Source organism: Ochotona princeps, chromosome 2 (assembly GCF_030435755.1).
Source record: "Ochotona princeps isolate mOchPri1 chromosome 2, mOchPri1.hap1, whole genome shotgun sequence".
NCBI lineage: Eukaryota > Metazoa > Chordata > Mammalia > Lagomorpha > Ochotonidae > Ochotona > Ochotona princeps.
In genome coordinates, this window is record NC_080833.1 from 164,945,625 (window position 1) to 164,972,673 (window position 27,049).

General features: G+C 44.2%; 1 protein-coding gene across 2 annotated transcripts in view; it reads left to right on the plus strand.

Annotated features, from left to right (window-relative positions):
• The window catches only part of SOAT1 (sterol O-acyltransferase 1), a 50,809-nt gene that overhangs the window by 15,402 nt on the left and 8,358 nt on the right, over positions 1-27,049 (plus strand). Inside the window, exons 1-11 of one of the 2 annotated variants that reach the window (XM_058660731.1) lie at positions 6,799-6,887; positions 7,357-7,415; positions 12,576-12,727; positions 14,164-14,223; positions 20,088-20,195; positions 20,877-21,159; positions 22,431-22,509; positions 22,918-22,999; positions 23,274-23,319; positions 24,728-24,857; positions 25,845-25,942. In XM_058660731.1, coding sequence (XP_058516714.1) covers positions 12,705-12,727; positions 14,164-14,223; positions 20,088-20,195; positions 20,877-21,159; positions 22,431-22,509; positions 22,918-22,999; positions 23,274-23,319; positions 24,728-24,857; positions 25,845-25,942 — 909 coding nt within the window. In that variant the 5' untranslated portion in view covers positions 6,799-6,887; positions 7,357-7,415; positions 12,576-12,704. Of the gene's footprint in view, positions 1-6,798; positions 6,888-7,356; positions 7,416-12,575; positions 12,728-14,163; positions 14,224-20,087; positions 20,196-20,876; positions 21,160-22,430; positions 22,510-22,917; positions 23,000-23,273; positions 23,320-24,727; positions 24,858-25,844; positions 25,943-27,049 lie in introns of those variants that run through there. The other variant, XM_058660730.1, reaches the window with a different exon arrangement.

The following is a 27,049-nucleotide window of genomic DNA, read 5'->3' on the forward strand; positions in this document are numbered from 1 at the left end:
CCCAGGTAGACTTTGTCTACCTCTTGTCCTGGCAGGAGCAGAGTCCTTGTCCAACTAGCCCATACCCATTCCAGTTCTCACAGTTGGGTGCTACAGTCCAGCCGTACCTGGTCCATGGCCAGACACACCTCGAAACGTGGTTCAGCGGGAGCTGAGACCTAGCCCAACCTGTTCTACACCTGTGCTGGTCTCCTGTGTACCAGTGGGTGCTGGAGTCCGATCTGGTGCTCCTCAGACCCAGTCCACACCCATGCTGGGGGAGACTGCAGCCATGTCCAGCGACCGTTACCCCCATTCTGGCTCTCGTGCTCACCAGTGTGAACCCCTTCCCAGCAGGAATGTCCCCTTAGTACCCCAACCAGGCTTGTTCCCAGCCACAGCTGTTGCACATGCCAGTGGAGATTGTTCCATAGGAGTGAGAACCCATACACATGCACGAATTCTGGCTCCAGTCCTAATTCACTCACGTGCTGCTCAGTGTCATGGCCCAGCCACACGTTATGCACTCACTGTTCCAACTCTCACTGGTGGACACCTTGATCCAGCCCTGCCAGGAAGTCCGATCCCAGGCTCAGTGTGCCTGTGAGTGGTGTTCAGTGATGGTCAGTGCTAACTACTCCAGCTCAGGACTCCTAGGTGAACTTGGACTTTGGTCTGATCCTTAAAAGGCCCTCCTGTTTCCTGCTCCAAACAACTCCGTCTCAGTACCCTTGCTTACCTGCTAGAATAGTGACAGTGTCCATGGAAGTCCCTTGGAAGCCATTCAGCACCTGGCATGGACTCTGAGGTTCCTGCACACCAGCATCTGTGCCAACCACCAGGCCCCTTATGGACCCACACCCCTCTTCCCCCAGAGCTCATCACCGGGTGGCCAGAGGATTTTGCCCAGTGCAGTTGGCACCCTGGATGCCCTACAGAAGATCAATGCTGCTGCATTTAAGCAGCTGGCAGGGTGGAGTTCCCTGGTCAGGGGACTAGGCTGTATTCCCTCCCACCGGCCCCTCCCTCAGTGCTCTGGCCAGAGCAGGCCTTCTCATTCTTTACAGCCTGGCCAGACAGAATTTTCCAGATAGCTTACGTTCTATTTAAATGGATGATAGATTCCATGTTTCAGTCATTGCTGTCTTCTTGTATTACACTGTAAGCACTCAAAAGGAGCTGTGTAGAGGCTGGCACTGTGACGCAGTGGGTTAAGCTGCTGCCTGTAACACCAGTATTTCATATGAGTACCTGGTTTGAGTCCTGGTTATTCCACTTCGTCTAGCTCCCAGGAAAAGCACTGGAGAATGGCCCAAATGCTTGGCCCCCTGCCACTGCATGGAAGACTGGTGTTCCAGGCGCCTACCCCGGCTGTGGTGAACCTTGAGAAGTGAGCTAGAGTATGGAGATCACTATCTGTCTCTTCCTCTTTCTGCGTAGCTGCTGTTCAAATAAATCTGAAACGAGAAGAAGCTGTGCCACTCTTTCGACACTTTGCTTAGTTATTTCCTGAGCTGTATCCAGTTTTCTTGCTTGCAATTTCCTACCTTCCACAGAACACAGACACAAACACAACTCAGCCACATTCTTTGCCACTTTATAACAAGGACAATTTTTTCTCAAGTTTCCATTAACGTATTTCTTGTTTTATCTGAGAGCTTCTAGCTAATGGATCAATCCAGGGTCAGTTAAATAGTATTTTGACAAATGTAATTTGCCCACTTCACTTTGGCAAATAAACCGATTTTTTAAAAATGGACTCATACATACTTTTTTTTTTTTAAAGATTTATTTATTTTTATTACAAAGTCAGATGTACAGAGAGGAGGAGGAGAGACAGAGAGGAAGATCTTCCGTCTGATGATTCACTCCCCAACCGAGCCGCAACGGCCGGTACACGCCGATCCAAAGCCGGGAACCTGGAACCTCTTCCGGGTCTGCCACGCGAGTGCAGGGTCCCAATGCATTGGGCCGTCCTCGACTGCTTTCCCAGGCCACAAGCAGGGAGCTGGCTGGGAAGTGGAGCTGCCAGGATTAGAACTGGCACCCATATGGGATCCCTGGGCGAGGACTTTAGCCGCTAGGCCATGCCACCGGGCCCCCATACATACTCTTATAACTTTTACTTTCACTTAATGTATTTGTGCTGAGAAGATGTCATCACATTTTAGTTTTATCACCCTATTATTATTTTGTATCTATGAAACTTTACTCTTTTTAAGCAATTTTTCATAATATGTAATTTGGAAAAAAGGCATGGAGAAATGGAAGGTCCCGAGTGTATCTAAGACAACAGTTGAAGTTTCAATGAAAGACGCCAATCCTCAGATAAAACAGGGCCACAAAGCTCTACGCAAGATAAATAAAAATCTACCTAGATTGTAACATAGGGGAATTGTGTGACGCAGAGGTATTATGTTTTTTTTCCCTTGAAAGTATCGGAAAGAAGCTTCCTTTAGAAAGGTGCAGTGACACCGGACGCCTGCCATACCCCGTGGAAGGCACTCAGGTGGAAGGCAGGCCACAGATGACAGCCCGAGTGCTGAAGTCCTCGCTGCCCGCCCGGAGGCCCTGATGGAATCCCACATTCCTGGCTCGGCCTGGCCCAGTTCTCAGTGTCGGCAGGCATTTGGGGAGCAGATCTACAAACAGGAAGATCTCCTTTTCTCGTTGTTTCTCTCTGTGTATCTCTGCCTTTCAGAGTAGATAAGTTGTAAAATGACAGCAAAGTAGAGATTTTAGTCTTTCTGTTTTACGCTTTTAACCATTCGTTGTATTCTCAGATTCATTCATCTGTGTGAAGTCTATACATGTTTGATATCGCTCAGTACCCATAAAGGTAGCTTTTCATTTATATTTAAAGGTAGAATAAGGACATTGAGCATTCGATCATAAAATTTCATATGCTGTTGTATGTGAAGATGTGCTTTGAGATAAGTCATATGAAAATGAAAGATAATTAAATCTTTTTACGTGAACTTCAACAATGTTGTGTAATTCAAAGATAAATAAATCTACCCTTAAAAAAAAAATCCAGTAAAACAGTATTTTAGCAAATAAAATGAGGCACTAGGTTTAATGAGGCATATATTTGTTTTGCATTAGCAATTTTTCAGTTACGTTAAGAATATGGCATAAGCTGTCATGGTGCAGAGAGAAAAACTTACACATTCATAGTTAAAATCTAGGCCTGGCATAGTAGCCTAGAGCTAAGTCCTAACCTTGCACCTGCTGGGATTCTATTTAGATGCCAGTTCCTATCCTGGCTGTCCCACTTCCCATCCAGCTCCCTTCTTGTGGCCTGGGAAGGCAGTCAAGAAAGGCCCAAAGCCTTGGGACCCTGCACTCATATGGGAGACCTGGAGGAAGCTCCTGGCTCCTGGCTTCAGATTGGCTCAGCTTTGGCTGTTGTAGCCATTTGACGAGTGAACTGGTATAAAAATAAATAAATCTTTAAAAAAAGTTAAAAATCTACCCCCTCTGTAATATATTAATTTAATAATACTGCGATTTGATATGAAAGCAAGAAACTATGAATCAGTGACAGTAATAAATTACAGCGTCCATCGTATTTGGGAGTTTTACAGAGCAAGCCATTCTTAGGAAAATCACTGAATATTTTAAAATTTAATTTTTCTTCAAAATTATGAGGGAGATTTTCAAGTCAGAATCAGTGCCTCAGTGCAGGTGAACATCAAGAAGCTACTTTGCCGTGTTGGAATCTAAAGACAGGAATCCTTGGGAACAGAGAAATCAGAATAAAACGAGTTTGGAAATGATTCTCCCCCTGCCCTCAGAGAGGCGTCTGCCACGAGCAGTCAGAGCCTCTGTGGTACCCTCCCCGCCCTGGGGTCTCCCCCGACCACCGCCGTTCAGTGCCGCTGTGTCAGTGCAATCCTATGCCCTGTGGTGTTCTGTGGTTTCACTTCGCATAGCTAGTCCCATCTCAGGCGTGTTCTCTGGTGTGCGTCAGTGTCTCTTTCCTTTGGTTTCTGAATACTGGCCCATCATTTTGTTGTGTCAGTTGATGGGGTTTGCGTTGTTTCTATGATTGCTAGGAGGAAGGCTGCTGTAATCCAAGCGTTTGGCTGTTTCTGTTTCTCGTGCACAGATCTAGGAAGGGAATTGCTGGATCATGTGGTAGCTTCTGTATTTAATCTTTCAAGGAATTTCCTGACTCTTCCTTCCAGCAGTGTGGGATGGTTGTGATTTCTCCACATGCTAGCCAACATTTGTTGTTACCCATTTGTTTGAGTTATAGCCAGCCTATTGAGTATGAATAAATGTCTTACTGTGCGCTTGATTTTCCTTTTTTATAGATTTATTCATTTTTTTTGAAAAAAGATTTTTTTTTTTTTGTTGCAAAGTCAGATTTACCTAGAGAAGGAGAGACAGAAAGATCTTCCCATCCGCTGGTTCACTCCTCAAGCAGATGTAATGGCTGAAGCTGAACTGATCTGAAGCCAGTAGCCTGGAGCCCCTTTTTGGGTCTCCCATGCCGGTGCAGAGTCCCACGGCTTTGGGCCATCCTCCACTGCTTTCCCAGGCCACAAGCAGGGAGCTGGATGGGAAGCGGGGCCGCTGGGACACGAACTGGCACCCATATGGGATCCCGGCGCTTCAAGGTGAGAACTTAGCCACTAGGCTTGCATGCTAGGCCCCCCTTTTTGGTTGTTTTGTAATTTGAAACGCAGATATACAGAGAGAAGGAAAGACAGATCTTGTGTCTGCTGGCTTACTCCCCAAGTGACCACAGTGGTCACAGTTAAGCCAGGAACTCTTGGTTTTCCTCTTTTGTGGCCAGTGCTATGGAGCATCTTTCATGTGGCTATTGGCAGATACCCAAAGTGCATGACACTGGAGCTGCATTGGGTTTTTATTTTTGATTTGGCAGCGTTTACTTATACATAATACGTTGCATGGAGACCCACATCTAAGCATCACACTTGGTTATGTTCAGTTCATACACATAGCCTAAAGGTAATTTTATGTAATTAATGTTTTGCCATGAAATCAGGTATGAAATTTTTTATGTGTGGTATCATTCACAAATTTTCAGATTTTGGAGTGTTTTGGATTTTGGATGTTTGGATTGGAGAGCAGGGGGTATGTTAGTGGGTGGGCCATGCTGTGCTAGGCTGCTGCACCTGTGCAAGAACCAGAGTGGGTGCAGGCTGCCTAGGCCGGGCTGTGGTACTGGCTGGCAAGTGCTAGGACTAAGTGCAGATCACATCAGGCTGGACTGAAGTATCAGCTAGCAGGCTCAAGATCCTGGGCTGGGAACTGGCCTGGTAGGCAACTGTGGGTACTCCCCTGCTAAGCTGCAGCTCCCCGCTGGAGGCGGGCAAGTCCGGTTGGATCAGGCAGCAGGCACACACTGGTTCTTGTGATAGACGGGGCTGGGGAGAAAACTGACCAGGCAGCTGCTTCCACTGGTAAATGTGATGGTTGATGGGCCAGACCTGACCCTGCACTGGCTGGGTGCAGACAATAATTAAGTCTGAGGTCTCCCCAGGCAGGGTTTCTTGAGTGACTCCTCTACTGGATCACTGGGCTCAAAACCCACAGGGAGAATCACAAAAATCCTTGGAGTACATGTGCAGGACTGCACCTCCTCGGTTGCTCATGCCTGTGCAGTGGACAGCATTCCCACATGCACATGGGGCACAGGAGGGCCAGCTCATCTAGGCCGGCAGAGGGAGGACCTTGTCAGAGTTTGAAAAGCAGAACAGATTGGACAACTCTCCTGGCCAACCTTTGCAGCAAGGGTCTGGGTGTGTGGGTGCACTAAGGGGGACCTGTTTAGCCAATAGACTTTGGGAAGATTTTCACAACCCTGATGCAGTTGACAATGTATCTGAAGTGTTAAAACCACGCAGATTAACACTCAGAATATTCTTTCCCACATCAGGGTCTCTGATGTGTCATCGAATGACTGTCCCCCATCCCTGGGCGCTGGTACAGATTTTTTTTTTAAGATTTATTTATTTTTATTACAAAGTCAGATATACAGAGAGGAGAGACAGAGAGCAAGATCTTCCATCTGATGATTCACTCCCCAAGTGAGCGCAAAGGCTGGTGCTGCGCCGATCCGAAGCCGGGAACCTCTTCCAGGTCTCCCACACAGGTGCAGAGTCCCAAGGCTTCGGGCTGTTCTCGACTGCCTTCCCAGGCCACAAGCAGGGAGCTGGATCGGAAATGGAGCCACCGGGACTAGAACCGGCGCCCATATGGGATCCCGGGGCGTTCAAGACAAGGACTTTAGCCGCTAGGCCACGCCGCCGGGCCCGTACTGGTATAGATTGACAGCAAGGAGCAGCCTCTTCGCCTTCCCATTTTGGGACACAGGAGAAAAGAAAAAGGAAAAAAAAAGGCTGGGGGAATCCCAGAGCCTGTGAAAGTATGTCATAAAAAAAAAAAACAAAAAACCGGCTGAGACATCCGTCCACCTTCCTTCAGGTCTCCCCTCTGATTGGAGACCCACATGTGTGTACATCCCTCTCCACTGTGTCAGCAGTATTAAAAATCAAATCAAGACAAAGCTAAACAGAGATTGCCTGTCGCTGACCCTGTTACCCAGCTGCTTGCCTACCAGGGAGACCACAGTCCTTCCCCCAGAGGCGCTCCCTGGTTGCAGGAGGGTGAGGGAAGGGTGGCTATCTGGGTGCTTCTTCCGCCAGAGCCTGGCTGTCCTGCTGGGCCTCCCTGGGCTCTTGTTTCTGCTGTTTCCCACGCATGCTTGCTAGTTTCCTCATGTGTCATGTGAGTTTTGACCATGAGTTCCTCCCTGATCTTGAAACTTTATCTGTTAGAAATCATTAAGGCCTTGGTGATGTTGTAACCTTCCTGAGAGGAATTATGTTTGTATCTGCCACTAACCTGAAGACCTCACTTGGTTGTGCTTCGGGGTAAGTTTACTTCTTGAGATGTTTCAGCCTCTGCCACATAGTGCTGACTCTAGTGGCTGGTGCTTAGCAGTTCTTGGGGAGAAGTGTTTCCACCCTCTCGGAGCAGGGTCCTTTAGAGACATACTGTTTCCTTCCTGTTCTCTCCTGCTGTGAGTTCTGTCTGTGTGCACTGAGTTTGACTGCAGAATGTATTCAGGGAGCCTCATTTCCTGCGTTTTCAGGATTGGTCTACATGATACACTTGGTTAGAATTACTGTGTGTACATTTAGTAGTTTTTCCTACTTGGTTCTTTTTTATTTTATGAATTTCCTGCTGCTTGTGTTGCGCTTGTTTTGTTTTCAAGTGCGGCGTCGTGTTTAGTGGCTGTCTTTGTGTTTGCTTGCTCTTTCTCACCTCTGTAATTTAAATAATATTGTTAGTAACTGTATCCATGAGCTTGAAAGTCATGTTTGTTTTTCTTTCAATTAGGTCAAATTGACGTGAAGCAGGTGATAGCGAAGAAGAGGCAGCTGATAGCAGAAGCGCAGGTAGGTTAACTGCTTTCCAGAAGTGTAGAAGTTTAGTCAAGAGTTCTGCTCAGTGCCAGTGTCAATTGCTTAATTGTTTAAAGTGGTAGCCTAGTGACTAAAGTCGTTGCCTTACACGTGCTGGGATCCCATATGGGCGCCATTTTGTGCCCCAGCTGCCCCACTTCCCACCCAGCTCCCTGCTTGTGGCCTGGGAAAGCAATGGAGGATGGCCCAAAGCCTTGGGACCCTACACCTACGCTGGAGATCCAGAAGGGGCTCCTGGCTCCTGGCTCCTGGCTTCATTCAGATCAGCTCAGCTCCAGTTGTTGCAGCCATTTGGGGAGTGAATCAGCGGACAGAAAATCTTCCTGTCTCTCCCCCTCTCTGTATATCTGACTTTCCAATAAAAATAAACAGAATCTTAAACAAAAAAAAATTTTGTTTCTTACCTGTTGCTGTGAGGGAGGAGCATCAGATCTGCCTTGGTGTATGATGTAACAACCAGATGGCATCTTGCACCATCCAGCACTGTCGTTGAGGTGCTTATCAGCAGGTTCTAGTTTTAGTGAGTCTTGTTCATGGCTGATGTAGTGGAACGGAATGTCTGTAGGTACTTTGAAAGTGTCTGTCGTGGCTCATGCTAAGTAGCAGGCCTCCATGATGTTGAATATGAATGTGGAGGTAGATTCCCACCGAGGGTGTGGAAATAACTCCTGCAGCAACACGGAGCCTTTTAGAGGGGTTAGCAGTTCTAGAAATCAGAATTCGGCAGTCCATTCAGGAAATTCTAGACGATAAAGAAATCTTTGGGGCCAGCAGTGTGGCAAAGTGGGTAAAGCCAGTACCTGCACAGGGATGCCATAAGGATGCCAGTTCATGTCCTGGCTGCTCCACTTCCGATCCTGCTCCATGCTAATCTAATGGCCTGGGAAAGGCCCCGCTGTCGAGGCTCCATGGGATTGAACCAGCAATTGGAAGATTTCCCTCTTTCTCTCCCCAACCTCCCTTCATATCCCCTCTTCCTCAGTAACACATTACTTTGAAATAAATCATCTTTATTGAAAAAATACTCAGTACTGTGTGTGCCTGGATGTGAGTTGACTTCAGCTCCAAGGTATCCTCTTGTTTTTCGCAGTGAGATTACCTCTTTATTGGTTAGCTGGATTCTATAACCACCCAGTGAGTTATATGAAATAGCTTTTTTATGTTGTTCCATGTCTAAATGCAGTATATAGAATAATTTAGTGGTCTGAGATTTTTGAAACAATAATTCGTAATAGTCTTACATCCACTTTGATATCAGTGCCCTTATTTACTACCGGCTGGTTTTTGAGTTACTATCTTTCAAGGCCTGGGTTGGTATCATTTTTTCCTTTCATCTTATTTGGAAATACCATACTTTTTTGAGTTCAGGGATAATTTGCTGATGATTTTTTTTTTAAACAGATTTATTTATTTTTATTGGAAGGTCAGATTTTACAGAGAGAAGAAAAGATACAGGGAAAGATCTTCTGTTGGCTGGTTCACTCCACAGGCGGCCGAAATGGCTAGAGCTGAGCTGATCCAAAGCCAGGAACCAGGAGCTTCTTCCGGGTCTGCCATGCGTGTGTAGAGTCCCAAGGCTTTAGGCCGTCCTCGACTGCTTTCCCAGGGAAGAAGTCTGGAGCAGCTCCGCAGCCTTGGAGCCTGTGGCGCCTGCAGTGGGTACAAGGAACGCAGGACTGTTTCAGTGTATAATCAGCGGCTAAAACTGTCATGTTTGCTTCAGCTCCGTTCATTTATTTCTGTCTCCTCTAAGTGACCAAACCAGGGAATTTAATGTTCTCGTATGTTGATTAGTGGTGGATTTCCCTGACTCCCAACACACACATTCCTTTTCTGCTTTGGGTTTTGAATTCTGTGTGGAAAAAGTTTCCTTCCTTTTTTTTTTTCACCCTGTTGAAACCTTGTCTGTTTTTGCTGATACTTGAGAGAAACAAACTTGATTGTTGTGCCCATAATTCACTGTGGCCTCAGCTTAACACCACCTTGTACTTGAGCCAGTTAGGGACAAGGACAAACTGCATTTTTCTTAGGCCTGTTCAGTTGATAAGTGGCACTTAGCTGATTTTTCCCCCCACATAACCTTTAACAAAAACTCATAAATTACGTTGATTTGTACTCCCAGAGAAAGCTAAAAGACCTTCAGATAGGCGCTTCTGAAAAGATTGGTTGGTTCTCCGGTTCTAGCCAGATTTCTGTTTGAAAGCTTGGGAGAAGACTAATCTCCCCGACCTATGCGACATGGCGTGAGTTTGACATTAACTGGATAAAGCAAGGATCACAGCATGATGCCCTGTCGACTCCACAGATAGCATCATTGGTGGAATGAGCTGGGGGGGTCGTTGCCACTGACCAAAACAAAGACCGTCCTGGATCTGTCATAGGGAAGAACAGACCCCAAAGCTCAGAACCGCGTTTCTGCGCCTTTACCAGCATGTTCAGAGATTTGTCACGCTGCTGCAACTGCGCAGCAGTGTGTGCACTCCCTCCAATGGTGTGAATACTACTTCTGCTGTGCTTGCAAATCCTGCTGCAGCAGCTGGTTGCCAGCCCTGGAGTGCCTGCTGCTTAGGAGCAGGTGAGAAGTCCTCAGACAACACACAGCTGTACCAGAACCGTCCTCTGCATGAGTGGGAGGACCCCTAGTGCTGGCTTCTAAGCGATTCTGCTGAGAGGGTTTCCTGAATTGGAAATGCGATTATTGCTTCCTGTCAGCTCCTTGCCTTCTCATCCGTATATTGTGAGCTTCCTTCTCATCCGAGTTCTTACAGCAGAATTGAGAGTGGGAAAGACAAACTCATTCTGCCTGTATCTCACTGGCAAACAAGTGCAAAGACATTGGGGCGTTTATGTATTTTGAGTGGTGCTGTGCCCAGGTAAAAAGCCGAGATTCTTGTACTAACAAAGGGCGGCGTAGAGGATAGCGCTAACTACTGGTAGTCACTGGGCACGTATTTGGCGAACAGCCTGCACCACAGCTGTTCATCTTGCTCTTTTCCCTTTGATCCTTTAGTTAAAGCTTAACCTTTTGGCTGTGCAAGTCTGACTGCACTCTTAAGCAAAATGGCTCCCAATTTGGCTTTAGGGGACTGACTTGGCTGTGAAATCCACCCTGTTCTCATACTGTCCGTCTGGTGTCTGCTGCTCTGTCTCTGCTTCTGGTTAAATCAACAGACCAGCAGGATGGACAGTTCTTTGTCTGGATTCACCTCCCAAGCTCCCAGTGAAAGTCCCTTCCCACCTGGTTGCTGGTGGAGTTCCGGCTGCTGGTGAAGTTCAGATGGCTGTTAACTGAATGCCACTGGAGTATCAGTCACTACAACACCACATTGTGGTGTCCTCTGCTTTCCTGTGTCGGTCAGTCTCCAGGTACCCCTCTGCTGTTGTTTTGTCCTCTGCTATTTCCTGGATTGTGTCCTCTGTTTCATCCTGATTAAATGTTTCTCTGTCCGCTTAAACGTGTCCTTACCCTATTCCACCATCTTGGTTCTCAACTTTTGTTTTTTTAAGCTTCTTTAGAAAGCCAGCTTAAACTAATACTTGCTGGGACTAGTGCTAGAGTGTCAGGAATCCTAGCTTGAAAAAAAATGCCTTTATCCCTTTGCTATATTTCAGGATTCCAGGACACTCTTAATGTTGAGTAGTTGCTGAGTGCAGTGAAGTGTTGGACGTGATATGGTTACGCTCTCTTCCACTGTCCTCCCTGCTCCTGGCTTAGCCCTGACAGAAGCTCTCAGTCCCGGCTGTTTCTCAGATTGGCCTGCGGTGTGCCTGCTGCAGGATCTTTTTCCAGCTAGGCTTTCTATTCTGGTGTCCACTGGCTGCTTACCTTCAGATCTCAAATGTCACCTGTCCTCTCAGCTTCAAATCGCATGTTCTCATGGGAGTTTTCCCTGACTTCAGCTTGAAAAATACCTTCCTGTATGCAAATGCTATCTTTTTTTCCATCATACCGTTTGGTATACTTTGTGTCACGTCTAAATTCCTTGAGGACTGGGACTTCTGCTTTTGTACATTGTTGTGTACCCAGTACCTAGGAGTGTACAGCCCAGAGCTGTATCCAGCCCTTCCTTCTCTTTCAGTATATTTCTACATGGAAAAATATTTCCGTAGCAGAAGAAAAAAATCCCTTTATGCTTTAATACCTTGAATTCTAGAGAGTAAAGGAGAACTTGTTTTCATTTTGGTCTTTTTTCTTTGTGATCAGAGTGCTTCTAGTGAAAACATTTCAGAATGAAAGTGATCATTTAATTGAAATGGAACAGAGGAACTAAAATGAAATGCTATTAGATAAGCTCCTTTATTCCAGGAAACATAGGCTCTCTATCATTTGTACCTGGTTCTTACCTCTTCGTTTGCACCTTCTCTTGTGGCTTAAACTCTTTATACTTTCCCATCTGTGTGCTTTCAAAAAAAATCTCTCCCCTTTGCTTATGCTAATTTTTCACTTCATCCGGGTCCTAAGATCTTTAAGGTTTCTATTTTTAAAAAAAGGCATTTCTGTTCAACTCTTCCCTGCTTCGATTGCTAACCCCTAGCAAACAAACCCCTGGTCTTCCTGCTCAGGTGACACATGTGGTCTCCTGTGTTAGTGGGTTATTTTCATGTGTTGGTTCATATCTTTGTATCCCTACTGCTGTCCTGTGAGAGTGCAGACCTTTCGTGTTCTCACTGCTAAGACTCAGAAGACCTGTAACCTGATGGAGACAGCCGTTTGGAAATCCTTCCTGTGGTTCCATTCTGCCCATCAGTGTTTTTAGACTTTTCCTGAAGCCTTGGTCACCCTCCTGTGGAGTAACCAAATCCAGAGAAACGCTGCTTCCGACCGGGTAAGTGTGACTTAGATAAGGAATGCAGTGTTCTTCCCCTTGAAGAAGTCAGTAACAGCGTTTTCCTTTACTTGGGCTAATCCATCATTAAAAACAAATTGAAGAGGGTATAAAAGCCATGTATTGACTTTTCAGTAACCATTTCTGAAAGTACAAGTCAACCGTAGATGTATTTCTCTTTTCACTTCTGCGAACAGTTACTCAATATGGGTTTCTTTTAGGCCAGCTCTGTTTAAAAGTTTTTAGAAAGATGTTAATGGCCCACATGGATATATTAGTTTTTTATGTTTTTCTTTTAAAATTCTAGGAATTAAAGCCACTCTTCTTGAAAGAAGTTGGCAGTCACTTTGATGATTTTGTGACCAATCTCATTGAAAAGTCAGCATCATTAGACAATGGTGGCTGCGCTCTCACGACTTTTTCCATTCTTAAAGAAATGAAAAACAACCACAGAGCTAAGTAAGTATGTGCGTGACTTCTTTGAATGCAAACGACTGGGTCAGTGGTCAGAACATGGGCTGTAGTAGAAATGCCCGAGTCACACCTGACCCATTTTAGTAATTATGGTGTTGTGAAGGTTATGTAAGGACTTGAGGGGTGGTTATTTCACTCTGATGTGTGGGATATGATATGCATGCATTCCTTTTAAGACAACTGTCTCATCAAGTAGTAGAACCAACACTTGGTTGAAGTTAAGTAGTAACTGTCTACATGGGACGTATTAGGAATCCATAGTGTAAGGCACAGTAATCATTTGAACCCAGGGTTTGGCGTAGAGAAATGACCATGTGGAGTGTTAAAATTCAAGTTTTTTGTAATTAGAGCAAAAAATTTTTTTTCATGATTTTCTGTTGTTGTTATTGTTGGAAAGGCAGATAGAAAGACAGAAAGATCTTCCAACCGCTGGTTCACTCCCCAAAAGGCTCCAACAGCTGGAGCTGGGCCAATCCAAGCTGGAAGCCAGGGGTTTCTTCAGTGTCTCCCATGTGGGTGCAGAGTCTCAAGGCTTTGGGCCATCCTCCATTGCTTCCCCAGGCCACAAACAGGGAGCTGAACCAGCGCCCATATAAGATGCTGGTGCTTGAAGGTGAACGATTAGCCTATTGAGCCATCACGCTGGCTCCCAGAACAAACTTTGAAGGTCAGGAAGCTAGAGGCAGGAGTTTTGGCTCAGCGAGTTAAGTTGCCACTTAAGAAACCAGTATCCCTTATTAGAGTGTTTGGTTTGAGGCCTGGCTCCTCCACATTTCTGACCTTAACTCCCTGCAAAAAGGCCTGAGGGGCAATGGATGATGGCCCATGTGGACAATCTGGGTGGAGTTCTGGTTCCTGGATTGGGCCTGACCTAGCCCCAGCTGTTGGGGCCCTTTGGAAAATGCACCAGTGGATGGAAGAGCTCTGTTTCCCAGTCTCTTGTGTTTCTCCCTCTGTATTCCTCTTATAAATAAATGTTAAAATAATAGTCAGGAGACTACTGGAAATTATTGGTAGTCCTTTGATATTAGAAAGGCTTGAAACACCAGTGGAATTTTGGAGGACAAGGCATTCTAGCATATGGCTGGAGTCCTGCACGTGACCTGGGGCCTCTGGGAGGAGGGATTGTGTTGTCAATATGTCATGCAGGGGAAGAACCATTCACTATGGGCTGGGTATGCAGACCCCTGTATACGCTGCCTCAGTCAGTTATGTCCAACGTCTCTTCCATATCATTTATAGCTGCATGATTCATATCATAGTGTAGCTTGGGAAAAGCAAATGAAATCACATGCATAAAGGATAGAGAAATTGGTAGTTGGTTAATGTTAGATACTGCGGTTGAGGATATGCTGTCTCTTGTTCATCCTGTCCTTGGGATTGAAGCGCTTCATTTTGCTCTAATTTTGTGTTCCTTCCAGAGACCTGAGAGCACCTCCAGAGCAGGGGAAGATTTTTATTGCAAGGCGATCTCTCCTGGAGTGAGTATGCTTCTGTCAATTTTTGGTTTGAATTTCATGGGGAATAAAGGCTATTCTGGCTGTTGGAATCACTGCTTGGTATATGACTGTGTAAGACTTGGTTCCAAGTCCATATAAATCCTTAGTTTTTGTATTTATGGTTCTTAATGCATTTGTTATGTCTTGCTACTTTCTTTTTGATCTTCGGCTTCTGTATCTAACTGCATCTAACTGTAAAGGAGGAATTAGGGATAAAAATGTTATTCCATGAAATTGTTGGCAGGCATTTGGTTACCCTCAGAACTGGTTTCTTGGCTTAGTAAACATTTCGGGTTTGAGACCTGCTGCCTTTCTGAATAGGCTCGTTAGTGTTTATGTTAGTTAAAAGCTGTCATTGTCTAGTGCTTTTAAAATAAAGTCCACAAAGCAAATTAATTGTGGTGACTTCATTTATGAACTTGTAAATTCCAGCTTGGAATTCTAGGTTTTGTGCTAGCGTGTGTTGTATTAGCATATACGCCGTCACCAGCTTGCCGTTTTGGGAATGTGATTAATATTTCTTTCTTAGTGCTCTTTGAGTAGATTGTTCATTTGCTTATTTATTCACTAGAGTGCAGTGAAATTTGCCCTGCATTGTTATAGATAATCTGAATCGCTGGTGTGGTGAAAAATTCTTGTAGGTGTCTTGGGGTGCCTTCCTTTAAAAATGCACCTTGTAATTACTAACATTGATTTTCCATGAACCAACTTGATCTGTACTGCTTAATAGTGCTTTGTGAGCATGTGTAAAATCGCTTTTACGTTTTACCACACCATTGGTTGAAGAAATTTTTTCAAGTTTGTGTTGGAGGAGATGGAGGCTTTTCACACAAAAGGAAAAATAAAATAATCACATGATATTCTAATACAGGTTTTAGTGATAGGATAGTGCTGTGTGGAGAAGAAACAATTAAAACACTGTAATGGAAAAGATGTTAACCAAAGGAACGGAACACATTTTCCATGACTGGATGAGTTTTTATTAGAATCTGAAGAGATTTGTTCCAGGCATTTTATTTTATTTTAGCTTTCTCAAAAATGTTTTGGAAGGTTAGCATACCTCTTGCTTAAAAAAACAAGGTTAAAATAGTTGTTTCAGAGAGATATGAATGGTATTGAGGAATTCGTTTAGCAAGACATTGCTGTGTTTTTAAAGAAAAGCTGACGACTCTTAAAATCAGTGAGGAAAAAGTAAAAGCACTTGTACAAACAACTTGGGTTTTGTAGATCTGTAACATGATAGTTACCGTGAAGATCCAGGAAACTTCCGTGACAACGTTAACATCTTGTCAGGAAACAGTACTTGGTATATAGCTGTACCAGTTAGGTATAGAGAGTAGACTGTAAGAACAGGGTTTTTTTTTCCTTTTTTCAATTATTATCATATTATTATCGTTTCACAATACAGTTCCATATGCCCTGGCGTTTCCCCTTCAGCCATCACTAATCCTGCGCTCCCCGCTCGAGTTCTCTGTTACACAGATACTATACATACCCTTAAATGAAAAGCCACAAAATATAATTAACAACAGGAAGAAAAAATAGGAACTTACAACTCCATGAAGTTAAATAACATGCTACTGAATAACTAAAGTGTTGCTGAAGAAATGAAAAAGGAAATAAGAACCTTCTTGAGTCAGTGAATAATTTAATGAAAAAGGAAGTGTTTTGAAGAGAAACTAAAAACCAAAACATAAAAATTCATGGATACAGGGCCTGGCGGTGTGGCCTAGCGGCTAAAGTCCTCACCTTGAATGCCCAGGGATCCCATATGGGCGCCGGTTCTAATCCCGGCAGCTCCACTTCCCATCCAGCTCCCTGCTTGTGGCCTGGAAAGCAGTCGAGGACGGCCCAAAGCTTTGGGACGCTGTACCCGCGTGGGAGACCCGGAGGAGGTTCCTGGTTCCCGGCATCGGATCGGCGTACACCGGCCCATTGCAGCTCACTTGGGGAGTGAAACATCGGACGGAAGATCTTCCTCTCTGTCTCTCCTCCTCCTCTGTATATCCGGCTTTCCAATAATAATAAAATCTTTAAAAAAAAAAATCGTGGATACAATTTCCACTGGTCTTTGTTGATGAGATATGTGTCCTGTAGGCAACAAATAGATCAGTTTTGTGTTATTAATCCAGTCAGCTTTATCTATGATGTTTGGTTGATGAATTTAAGCCATTTACATTCAGGGTTAATATAAATAGGTAGCAATTTATTCCTGTCATTTAGCAATGGGTTGTTCATTGATTTAGTCTTCTGTTGTTATTTTACTGGGATGTTCTTCCCATTTGCCTTCACTTTTGGTGGGTGCTATTTCTCTTCTGTTAAGAGAACGTGTTGAAGTATCATTTGTAGGGCAGGTTTGGACGAGGCAAATTCTTTCACCTTTTCTTTACTGTGGAAGAATTTTATTTCATTTTCAAAGACAAAAGAAAGCTTTGCTGGATATGTTATCCTGGGCAGACAATTTTTTTTCTTTTAGAATCTGGAATATGTCACTCCATTCTCTTTTTGTCTGTAGAGTTTCCTGTGAGAGATCTCGTGTGAGTTTAATTGGCATTCCTTTATATGTCAATTGATTTTTTTCACATGCACATTTAAGAATCTTTTCCTCATGTTCAGTTGAAGAGAGCTTGATGATCATGTGTCTTGGTGAAGATCGCTTTTGATGAGGCCTGTTGGGAGTTCTGTGCCCCTCCTGGATCTTGTTTCCCAATTCTTTCTCTAGATAAGGGAAATTTTACCTTATTATTTCATTGAATATATTTATAAAACCAGTTTCTGCACCTTCTGGGCCTTCCATAACTCTTATATTAGGCCTCTTAATAGTGTCTTTCAATTCTTGAATACTTGTTTTGGCCTGATCCAGCTCTGCTTCCAGCTTTTTGTTTGTTTCCCCCTGATGACAGGAAATATCTTCCAATTCTGAGATTCTTTCTTCTGTCTCCTTCATTGTATTTTGGAGACTCTCCACTAAATTTTTAATTTACTCTATTATGTCCTTTATTTCCAATAATTTGGCTTGATTTTGCTTCATTGTTGCTATTTGCTGTGTGGTATATTCCTTAAATTCCTGCATGTGGTTCTCGTTGTTGATAAGTTTTATAACAAGTGTTTTGAATTTGTATCCCCCATTTTCTCGATGTCTTCCTCAGTTAACTCTGAGGTTGACATAAGGTTTTGCTCCTTTGCAGAGGAGTCTTCAGTAATATTCATTGTGCCTTTGTCTCTTCTTTTGCTCTCTTGGTCATTGTACTTGGTGTTAGCAGAGTCTTCTCCTTGGGGTGGGTTTCCAAGCTGTGTCACCCACAGGTCTGTAATTCAGTTTGACTTACTGCGGTTGGCACATGGCTCTTTGTTTGTACTTACTTGTGCCACTCCCTCCAGCGAGTTCCAGGTCTGGATTCTTATGTTAGACTTCCACCGTGGTCTCCACAGCCCCAGCTCCTGGCTCAGCACTCTCCATATCCTGTGGTCCTACACTGTTGTTGCACCGTTGTCTGTTCAATGTTTCTTCCAGGATTAGGAAGACACCAGGTGTCCTGAATAACTAGGTTGTTGATGATACTAATCTTGCTGGAACCTGCTGGCCTTTGGGTCTGAGGGCCACACGGACGTGTTTTGAGGTGTAAGATACCAAAGTTAATACTATTTTCCATGTGGGACCAGTGCAGTTACTGAGTTCAGTGAATTTGCTCACAGCTCAGCACATGCCCGCAGCTCACTGCTGTCCCTGCAGTCTCAAAGCCTTTGCCACACTGTACAAAATGGTGCTCGATGTGCCATTACTAGAGTTCCTGATCTGCTGGCGGTTAGGGGCTACTTGGACCTATTTTGGTTGTAACCTGCCACATTGTTGCAACTCACTGAGCCCAAAATGAGTTCATTCCCAGCTTAGCACATGTGCAGTCCTGTCCCATAGCCATTGCCTCCTTACATAACATGGTGCCCGATTCAGCTCTAGTGGGGTTTGGGCTGTGAAATCTACCCTGTTTCCATACCACCTGTTTGGGATCTGCTGCTCTGTTTCTGTTCCTGGTGAAATGAAACAAACCAGCAGGACGAGCAGTTCTTTGGGTTCACATCTGGGGTTCTTGGTGAATTCCCCTTTCCACCTGGTTGCTGATGGAGTTCGGGCTGCCACTTGCTGAATGCCAGTAATGTATTGGGTTACTGCAGCACCACATCGTTGTCTCTGCTGCTTTCCTGTGTCCATCGATCTCCAGGTGCCCTCTGCTGTCAGTCTGTCCTCTCCTATTTCCTGGAATGTGCCTGCTCTGTTTCACCCTGGCTAATGTTTCTCGTCTGTTTAAATGTGTCCCACTGTGTTCTACCATTTTGATTCCCCTCAAGAATAGAATTTTTTTAAAAAAAAGATTTATTTGTTTTTGTTTGAAAGGCTTAGTTGCAGAGAGGTAAGGAAAGATAGAGAAATCTAGCCACTGGTCCTCTGAAGGGGCTGCAATGGCTGGAGCTGGGCCAGTCTTAGCTGGTGGCCTGGTGCTTCCTCCAGTTCTCCAACATGGGTGCAGAGTCCCAAGGATTTGGGCTGTCTTCCATCGCCTTTCCAAGCTACGAACAGGAGCTGAATACGAAGTGGAGCAGCTGGGACTTGGAGCAGCACCCACATGGGATGCTGGCATAGCAGGTCATGCCACAGTGTCGGCGTTTTTGTTTTGTTTCGTTTTGATGTAGAGCCAGCAATGGAGACAGACCTTCTGCCCACTGATTCACTTCTTCCTCAAGTATCTCTAACAGCTACAGCTGGAATGGGCGGAATTGATGAGCTTGGAACTGACTAGGTCGCACCATGTGAGTGACCAGGATCCAGTGCTGGAACTATCACCTCCCAGGACACACATTAGCAGGAAGCTCGAGTCAGGACAGCGTTCTGGGACTGGTATGAGACCTGGCCACTCCATTTCTGACCTAGCTCCTGGTGAATTCATCTGGGAAAGCAGTGGAAGATGGTCCAAATGGTTTGCCTGCTGCGTCCACTTGTAAGACCTGGATGAAATTCCTGGCCCCTGGCTTCAGCCTGGCCCTGCCCTGGCAGGTGCAGCCATCTGAAGAGTGAACCATCCAATAAGAGTTGTTTTTCTCTGTGTTAACTCTGCCTTTTAAATAAATCAATAAATCTTTTTTTTTTTTTAAGATTTATTTTATTTTTATTACAAAGTCAGATATACTGAGAGGAGGAGAGACAGAGAAGAAGTGGAGCTGCCGGGATTAGAACCAGCGGCCATATGGGATCAAGGCGAGGACCTTAGCCGCTAGGCCACGCCGCCGAGCCCATAAATCAATAAATCTTAAGAATAGAACTGGAACTCGATTCCGGGTCTTCTAGTACAGAATTCCGACATTGCAGGCGGCATCTCACACCAAACAGCTGTCCTGTCTTCCACACCCATCACACGGACCCCAGCATTATTGGAAAGTCAGATTTACAGAGAGAAGGAAAGACGGAGAGAAAGATTCTCTGTCCGCTGGCTCACGTCCCAAGTGACCGCAACAACAGCCAGAGCTGAGCCGATCCAAGCACTAGCCAGGAGCTTCTTCCTGGTCTTCCATGCGAGTACAGGGTACCAAGGCCTTGGGCTGTCCACTACTGCTTTCCCAGGCCACAAGCAGGGAGCTGGTTTGGAAGTGGAGCAGCTGGAACACAAACCAGCGGCCATATGGCATCCCGGCACAAGCAAGGCAAGGCCTTTGACCACTAGGCTACCAGACCCAGGCCCATACTGTGGTCTTTCTTACCGTTTCATATATTTGTACTTCACAATTCATAGTATAGTGTGTTAAGGAATTTAAGTATGATCTACTGTTTGGACCTGTTTGTGTTCTCGTTACAGTGAGTTGTTTGAAGTGGACCACATCAGAACAATATACCACATGTTCATCGCCCTCCTCATTCTCTTTATCCTCAGTACACTTGTAGTGGATTACATCGATGAAGGCAGGTAAGATGCTGATGCGTGGACGTTTCTGAGTTCTCAGTACGTTTTGATAAAGAATACTTTGGTTAAACTTGCTTTAGAATATCCCAGAGCAACCCATTTGGGAGTAATAACCCTGTTTCCTAAAAGTAGAGATAAAGAGGAAATAGAAGTCTCCTTCATTTTGTTTTTAAAATAGTTCATTTTAATATCTAATTATTGTTTTCAAATTGGAACATTTGAACTTAAGATTGTGTGGTAATCAGACTGAATTATGTGCTTCTTGGAAATTAAAACTTGAAGTAATAGTTTATTAATAAATTTTCAAATTCTAACTATTTGCCTCCTAAAAATCCTATTCTACATGAAGGCAAAATAGTACAACTGCTATTTGGATAGATTTAGATTGATTTAGTGTTTAAAAAGATTGGTGTGAGGATCTGTCTGAAGTTTATTGCTTTATTATTTCAGGTATTTTTATTTCAGAGGCAATATTATCTTAAGATGTTCAGGAAAGCTTTTGTTCAGATATATTGTGAAACAGGACTAAAAACAGGTCATGACCTACCCAAACCATTACATCCATGACATAAATGTGCTAATGTTCCAGTGTTTGTTGAAGTTCAAAGTTTGGGAGTTGAACATTGGCGTTCCGTGAGCTCAGTGCACGGTGACGACTTGGACCTGTGTGTTTCTCCTCTGCAGGCTGGTGCTCGAGTTCAATCTCCTGTCTTACGCTTTTGGCAAGTTTCCTACTGTGGTTTGGACCTGGTGGACCATGTTCCTGTCCACACTTTCCATTCCTTACTTCCTGTTTCAACATTGGGCCAACGGCTACGGCAGGAGTTCTCATCCGCTGATCCATTCTCTCACGCATGGCTTTCTTTTCGTGGTCTTCCAGCTCGGAATTCTCGGTTTTGGGCCAACGTACGTTGTTTTAGCATATACGCTGCCACCAGCTTCCCGTTTTATCATTATACTTGAGCAGGTAAGGTTGTGAGTGCTACCCAGCAGAGTGCTAAGCCTTATTACAATAGTGATGATGATGTACTAATGAGGCTGCTATTGTTGTCTATTGATTTGGATAAATTTTTGGAGTTTTTTGTTTTTTTAGTGCTGTTCTACTCTAGTAGAAGTAAAATGTTAAATTGAATTCCCTGCATTTAAGATTTTTTAGCTTCAGTATTCTCTGAGTTATGGTAAATGAAATTATTTATTATTTTTAAAAGGTTTATTCATACTGGAAACGCAAATTTAGAGAGAGACCTTTGGTCTGCTGATTCACTCTCCAAATGGCCACAATAGCAGGAGTTGGGCTAGCCCGTAGCTGGGAACTGTGAGCTTTTCCTAGGTCTCCTACATGAGTGCAGGAAGGTGCCCAAGGACTAGGCCCCGGCTCCACTGCTTTTCCAGGTCGTAAGCAGGGACCTGGATGGGAACTCGAGTAGCCTGGACTTGAACTGATACCCCTGGGGGATGCTAGCAACACAGGTCAAGCACCAAGCCAGCCCCTGAAATAAATTGAGCTTTTCTAGATGGGTTTTTTTCCAGACTACTTTTTGTTAAGGTTATCTAGTTTGTAAATATTTTTCTAATTAGAGACTTTGTAAATATTTTTCTAACTAGAGACTTTTTTAAAGTGTCAAATTCATTGTTTTGTCATATATATTCCCACCTAAGTGTTTACTTTCTATATCCTTTGAAGTTTTCTTTAGCATTTCTTTGTTTTTCAAAGGTGGGCATCTCGGGAGTGGGGGAAAGGTATGTTCCATCTGTTCTCCAAATGGCCACAGTGGTTGGTTATGGCCAGGCTGAAGCCATGATCTTGGGATTCCTGCTGGGTTTTCCCTGGGTAGCAGGTACCTAAGCAATTAGGCCATCTCCTGCTGCCTGTCCGGGCTGTTAACAGGGAGCTGAATTGGAAGTGGAGCAGCTAAGACCTGGTGTGGCACTCCAGTATGGGAACCTGATGTCAGAGTGACCATTTAACATGTTGCACTGTGATGCAAGCCCCCTGGGGTTTTCTGGCATAATAGCAAGGACCATTTTAAGAAACATTCTTTGAACAAATTTTTAATTTTTTTAATGGAAGTAATTTTATGTTCTTAAGGTTTTTTTTTCATCCCTTAATTTGCTTTATTCCAAATGCAAAATTAAAGAAACTTCTTGATATGAATATAATCTTATGTTATTTAGGGCTACTTATAGAAGTTTTGATAGGAATGATAGAAAATTCACTTTTTCCCCTTCCTTTTATAGATTCGTATGATAATGAAAGCTCATTCATTTGTCAGAGAAAATGTACCTCGGGTACTAAATTCAGCCAAGGAGGAGTCAAGTATGTAATTCTGTTAGGCTAAAGATCTGTCAGCAAGCCTTTGATTTGTATGGGGATGTTACATGGCATTCTGTAGAGACTTGGTTTTAGATAGATGGAATCCATGTTGATTTGGAAGACTTATTTCACTATTTGTTAATTATTCCTGTTTTGTCTTTAGTCATGTGTTTCTGGAAAATCAAATCTCTGTGCCTGCTTACTCTTTGCAAATTGTTGCTTCATACTCTAAGTTGTCTCACTCACAGGAATAATCTGTTTAAGAGAGATTGCTGATGTTCAGTTAGGAGGGCCTTAGGATCTCAGAAGGAAGCAGTAGGAGCTCTGTGTTCTCTGCTTCCTTTTTCCTCTGTTTGGTTTTGCTGAGAGATGTTGAAGAGCCTCTGCCTGAGTGTCATTTTCCTTTTCTAGGCACTGTCCCAATACCCACAGTCAACCAGTACTTGTACTTCTTGTTTGCCCCCACCCTCATCTACCGGGACAGCTATCCCAGGTAATGGCACTCGGAGGCCAATGTGTGTCAGGTGCACACGGGCTAGGAGTTTGGGCTCGGTTGAGGTCAGACCACAGAGCAAGTAGCGTGGGCTTTTATTTTTCTGTTGGCATTGAAAGCTTTAAATGGCAGTGAGCAGTCCAATTTTATTATTGTAATTCTTAGCTGAATTATGTGACAGTGAATGATGCTACATGTGGAAAAATATTAATTGGGAGGGTCTATAAGCCCAACTATTGACTCTATTTAGAAAATTTTGTTTTTTCTTTTTTAGGACTCCCACTGTAAGATGGAGTTATGTCGCCATGCAGTTTGCACAGGTAAATATTTTTACCTGAGATGTATTGATTTGGTGGGAAATTTCCATCTGCTGGTTTACTCCTTAAATGGCTGTCAAACCTAAGGCTAGACCAGGCTCAAGAAGGAGCCAGAAGCTCCATGCAGTTACCCCACTTGGTGGTTGGCATGATGCACGCAGACCATTGCAGGCCTCCTTCCCCTGTGCAGTCGCAGCAAAGCAGCCAGGGCCCTCCCTGGCACTCTGATGTGCAGTACTGGCATCCAAAGCTGTGGACTAACCCGTGGTACCACAGTGCCTACCGCTGCAGGCTTTCTTTCTTTTTTTTTAAGATTTATGAAAGAAAAGCATCAGCTCAACACACACACACGTTTGATCTGCTGGTGTACTCCCTTAATGGCTGCCATAGCCACGGCTGGGCCAGGTTTGTCTGGTGCTCCCACGTAGGTGTCGGGGCCCAGGTACTTGGTCCGCAACTTTTTTCCAGCGTATTAGCTGGAAACTCTGTCCAAGTGGAGTAACTAGAACTAGAACTCTCCTGAGGGATGTGGCTGTCCCACACGGTGCTTAACTCACTGTACCCTACTGCTGCCCCTGAGATTTCATTTTGGATTCTTGTCTAATCAAATACACATTTATGAAAGAAGTTCTTGATTTCTAAGTTTCATGTAGTGAGATAGCCAGGTTCTCTGAGTATTTTAAAGTTTCTTTACTTGAAAGGCAGAGTGACAGAGAGGGGTGTCTTACGGTGCTAGTCTGTGCCCCCAGCGGCTGCTGTGGCAGTGTTGGTGCAGACTGAAGCCAGAAGGCTGGAATTCCATCTAGGTCTCCAGGTGAGGGGCAGAGACTCTAGTGGGAGCTTAACCTACTGAGCCACAGCACTAGCTCCAGAGTATGAGCTCTTAAAAATGTCATTTGAAGCAAAGAGTCATTTGGTGGATTAGGAAAAGGTATAGGAGTCACTGGGCTGAGTAATATCCTGGAAGAATTACAGGGATCTTTTTCTTAAAAATTAGATTTCTCTGAAAGACATTTACATTCTAAATGCCCAAGCAGCCAGGGTTAGGTTAGGCCAAAGCCGGGGGCCTGAAACACTCTCTGAGTCACCCATGTAGTGGCGGGGCACAAGCATTCGAAGCATATTCTGCTGCCTTCTCTGTCGGATTAGCAAGTGGTGATCAGAAGCGGAGTAGCCAGGACTGGAGATGACAGCATTGCAGACGGCAGCTTAATTTGCTGCATCGCAGCTGTAGTACCCCAAGGGAAGTCTTCCTCATTACACAGAAGACCTGTACTATAGCGAGCTCCTATGCTTGTGTTAAACAACAAGATATGGGCTAACATTAATGAAAAGGTTCCCTAGGGGGAAGAAATTGCTTTCCAACTTGCCTTACGAAGCCATCATTGCTCTGTCTTCTGTTACGTTCCAGGTTTTTGGTTGCCTTTTTTATGTATACTATATCTTTGAACGGCTCTGTGCCCCGTTGTTTCGGAACATCAAACAGGAACCTTTCAGTGCTCGTGTTCTCGTCCTGTGCATATTTAACTCCATCTTGCCAGGTAACATGGGTACTTGTTCATTTGGTCATTTATAAACTCACAAAGAAACAAGCTAATGCCTATCACTTTCCTGTTTTTTTTCTGTATTCTTGTACACATCCATGTCCATTTTAATCTTTTTCCATTTGTGTCAGAATTGAATCACCCTTCCAGTCTCAGGCCAGTTTTCCCATTCGTCTTCTAATTTATTGATTTATAAAGATTTATTTACTTCCATTGGAAAGGCAGATTTACAGAGAGAAGGAAAGACAGAGAAGTACTGGTGCTTAGAAGGGGAGAATTCGCCGGTTGAGCCACTGCACCAGGCCCAGGGTGAACAGTGTTTGTTCTATGTTAGAACTGATCTTTAACAGTAGATATTGGAGAACAGGTTATAGATGGAGTGTCTTGGATTGAGGTTCAGTTTGGCTGCTGTTGGCAACCCTGGGAGTAGACTCATTCGGGGTGAGTTTGGACGGTATGTTCATCTCGCCACTGTTCACATTTTAGGCCTGTGACAGACTGCCAGTGGCACAGCCCCTCCCCTTCCAGTTCTGACCAGCAGATACGTCACGGTTTTCAAATGTCCGTGGAATGGGGAGGGACAAAATCTCCTGGTTTTACACAGTTGGTTTAGAGAGCTGCATGTAGACCGCACTTTGAAGTGCATGGACACCACATTAAGCCTGTGTTAGGGCATTTTTTATAAATTTAGAAGGAAGATTTGTGCCTTTTAAAATGGCTCCCTTTTCAAAACTTTTTTATACATTTTACTAATATATAATTATGTGGCACGGTGGATTATTTTGAGAGCTTATAGAGCTTCTAATATTTTTTATTAAAGCAGTGAACTTTGGGGATTGTATGTTGTCATCTCAGGAGTGGGCACGTTGGGGGTGTTGATCCACATTTCACACAGGAGTCGCGGCTGAGCAGGCGACGACCTGTGTCTTGTTGGCCGACGAGCTGTGTGGCAGTGACCCTGCCTGTTGCAATCTCGTTTCTCAGGCGTGCTCATCCTGTTCCTCACCTTCTTTGCCTTTTTGCACTGCTGGCTCAACGCCTTTGCCGAGATGCTGCGCTTTGGGGACAGGATGTTTTACAAGGTACTGTACACGTGCAGTCGGCTTTCTTCTTCCATTACTTAATCATTGTTAAGCATGTGAACGTATTTGATTTTTTATTAGATTCTGCACAAGAACAGTGTGAAATGTTAATAGTTTTCTATAAATCCTACTGGGATTCTGATACAGATGTCATTATCATAGCTTCATCTTTTCTTCTAGCTCTTGGATTTGTTCACTTAGTATAGCATATGGCTTCTGCCAGATCCTGTGAGGCTCTCCTGGTGGTTTTAGAAGGATGGAATTTGTCTAGAGAGTATTACACTGTTGAAAGAATATGAATCAGCTCATGCAGTAAATTTTCATTGCTTTGTTTTGAAGGATACTTAATTCTGATTAAAAGTGTTCTTCAAAGTTGAGGTTGTACCCTAGGCCTCAGAAGAGGTTCATAGTGATGCTGGCTCAAGTTCCAGAGTGGCTTACTTGTTCTTGCAGCAGCGCTCCAAGCTTCCTAGTCTTTCTCAAAGAAGCGGTAGGAACAGGCTGTAGATTTTAGATATCTGACTCCACTATCCACTCTTAGAATTGAGATCAAGAAATATATAAAGGCTGCTGGACTTGGAGGTAGCTACCTTTTACTCCTTGGGTAGCTTATTAAATGTTGCCATTTAGGATGCCACCAAGAGTCTATTTGGTGTCAACAGTCTGTCTAACCTTTTTGACTTTAAGAAAATTCCTTCATTATTTGTTAACAGTGTAAAGGGTGGAGTGTTACTAGTAATTGTTTAGATAGGTTAGATTTAAGTGATGCTGTATAGTCTGTTTTCTGCAATAATTTAATAGCAAGACAAAAATACACCAAGAATTTAATCATGTGGAGCACTAGAATAAAGTTGACTTGAACTCTAATAAGCAAAGTGTCATCTTAGAAATGAACGTAATTATGTATGTGTTTGAAAGTAGAGAGAAAAAGAGATCTTCCATCTACCGATTCAGTTGCCAAATGCTGCAGTGACTGGGTCTGGGCCAGGGAAAAGCGAGCAGCCGGGAGCTGCTCCTAGGTCTCCCACCTGGGTGTCGGGTCCAAGCACTTGGGTCATCGTAAGCTGTTTTTCCTAGCCATTAGCAGGAGACTAGGTCAGAAGTGGC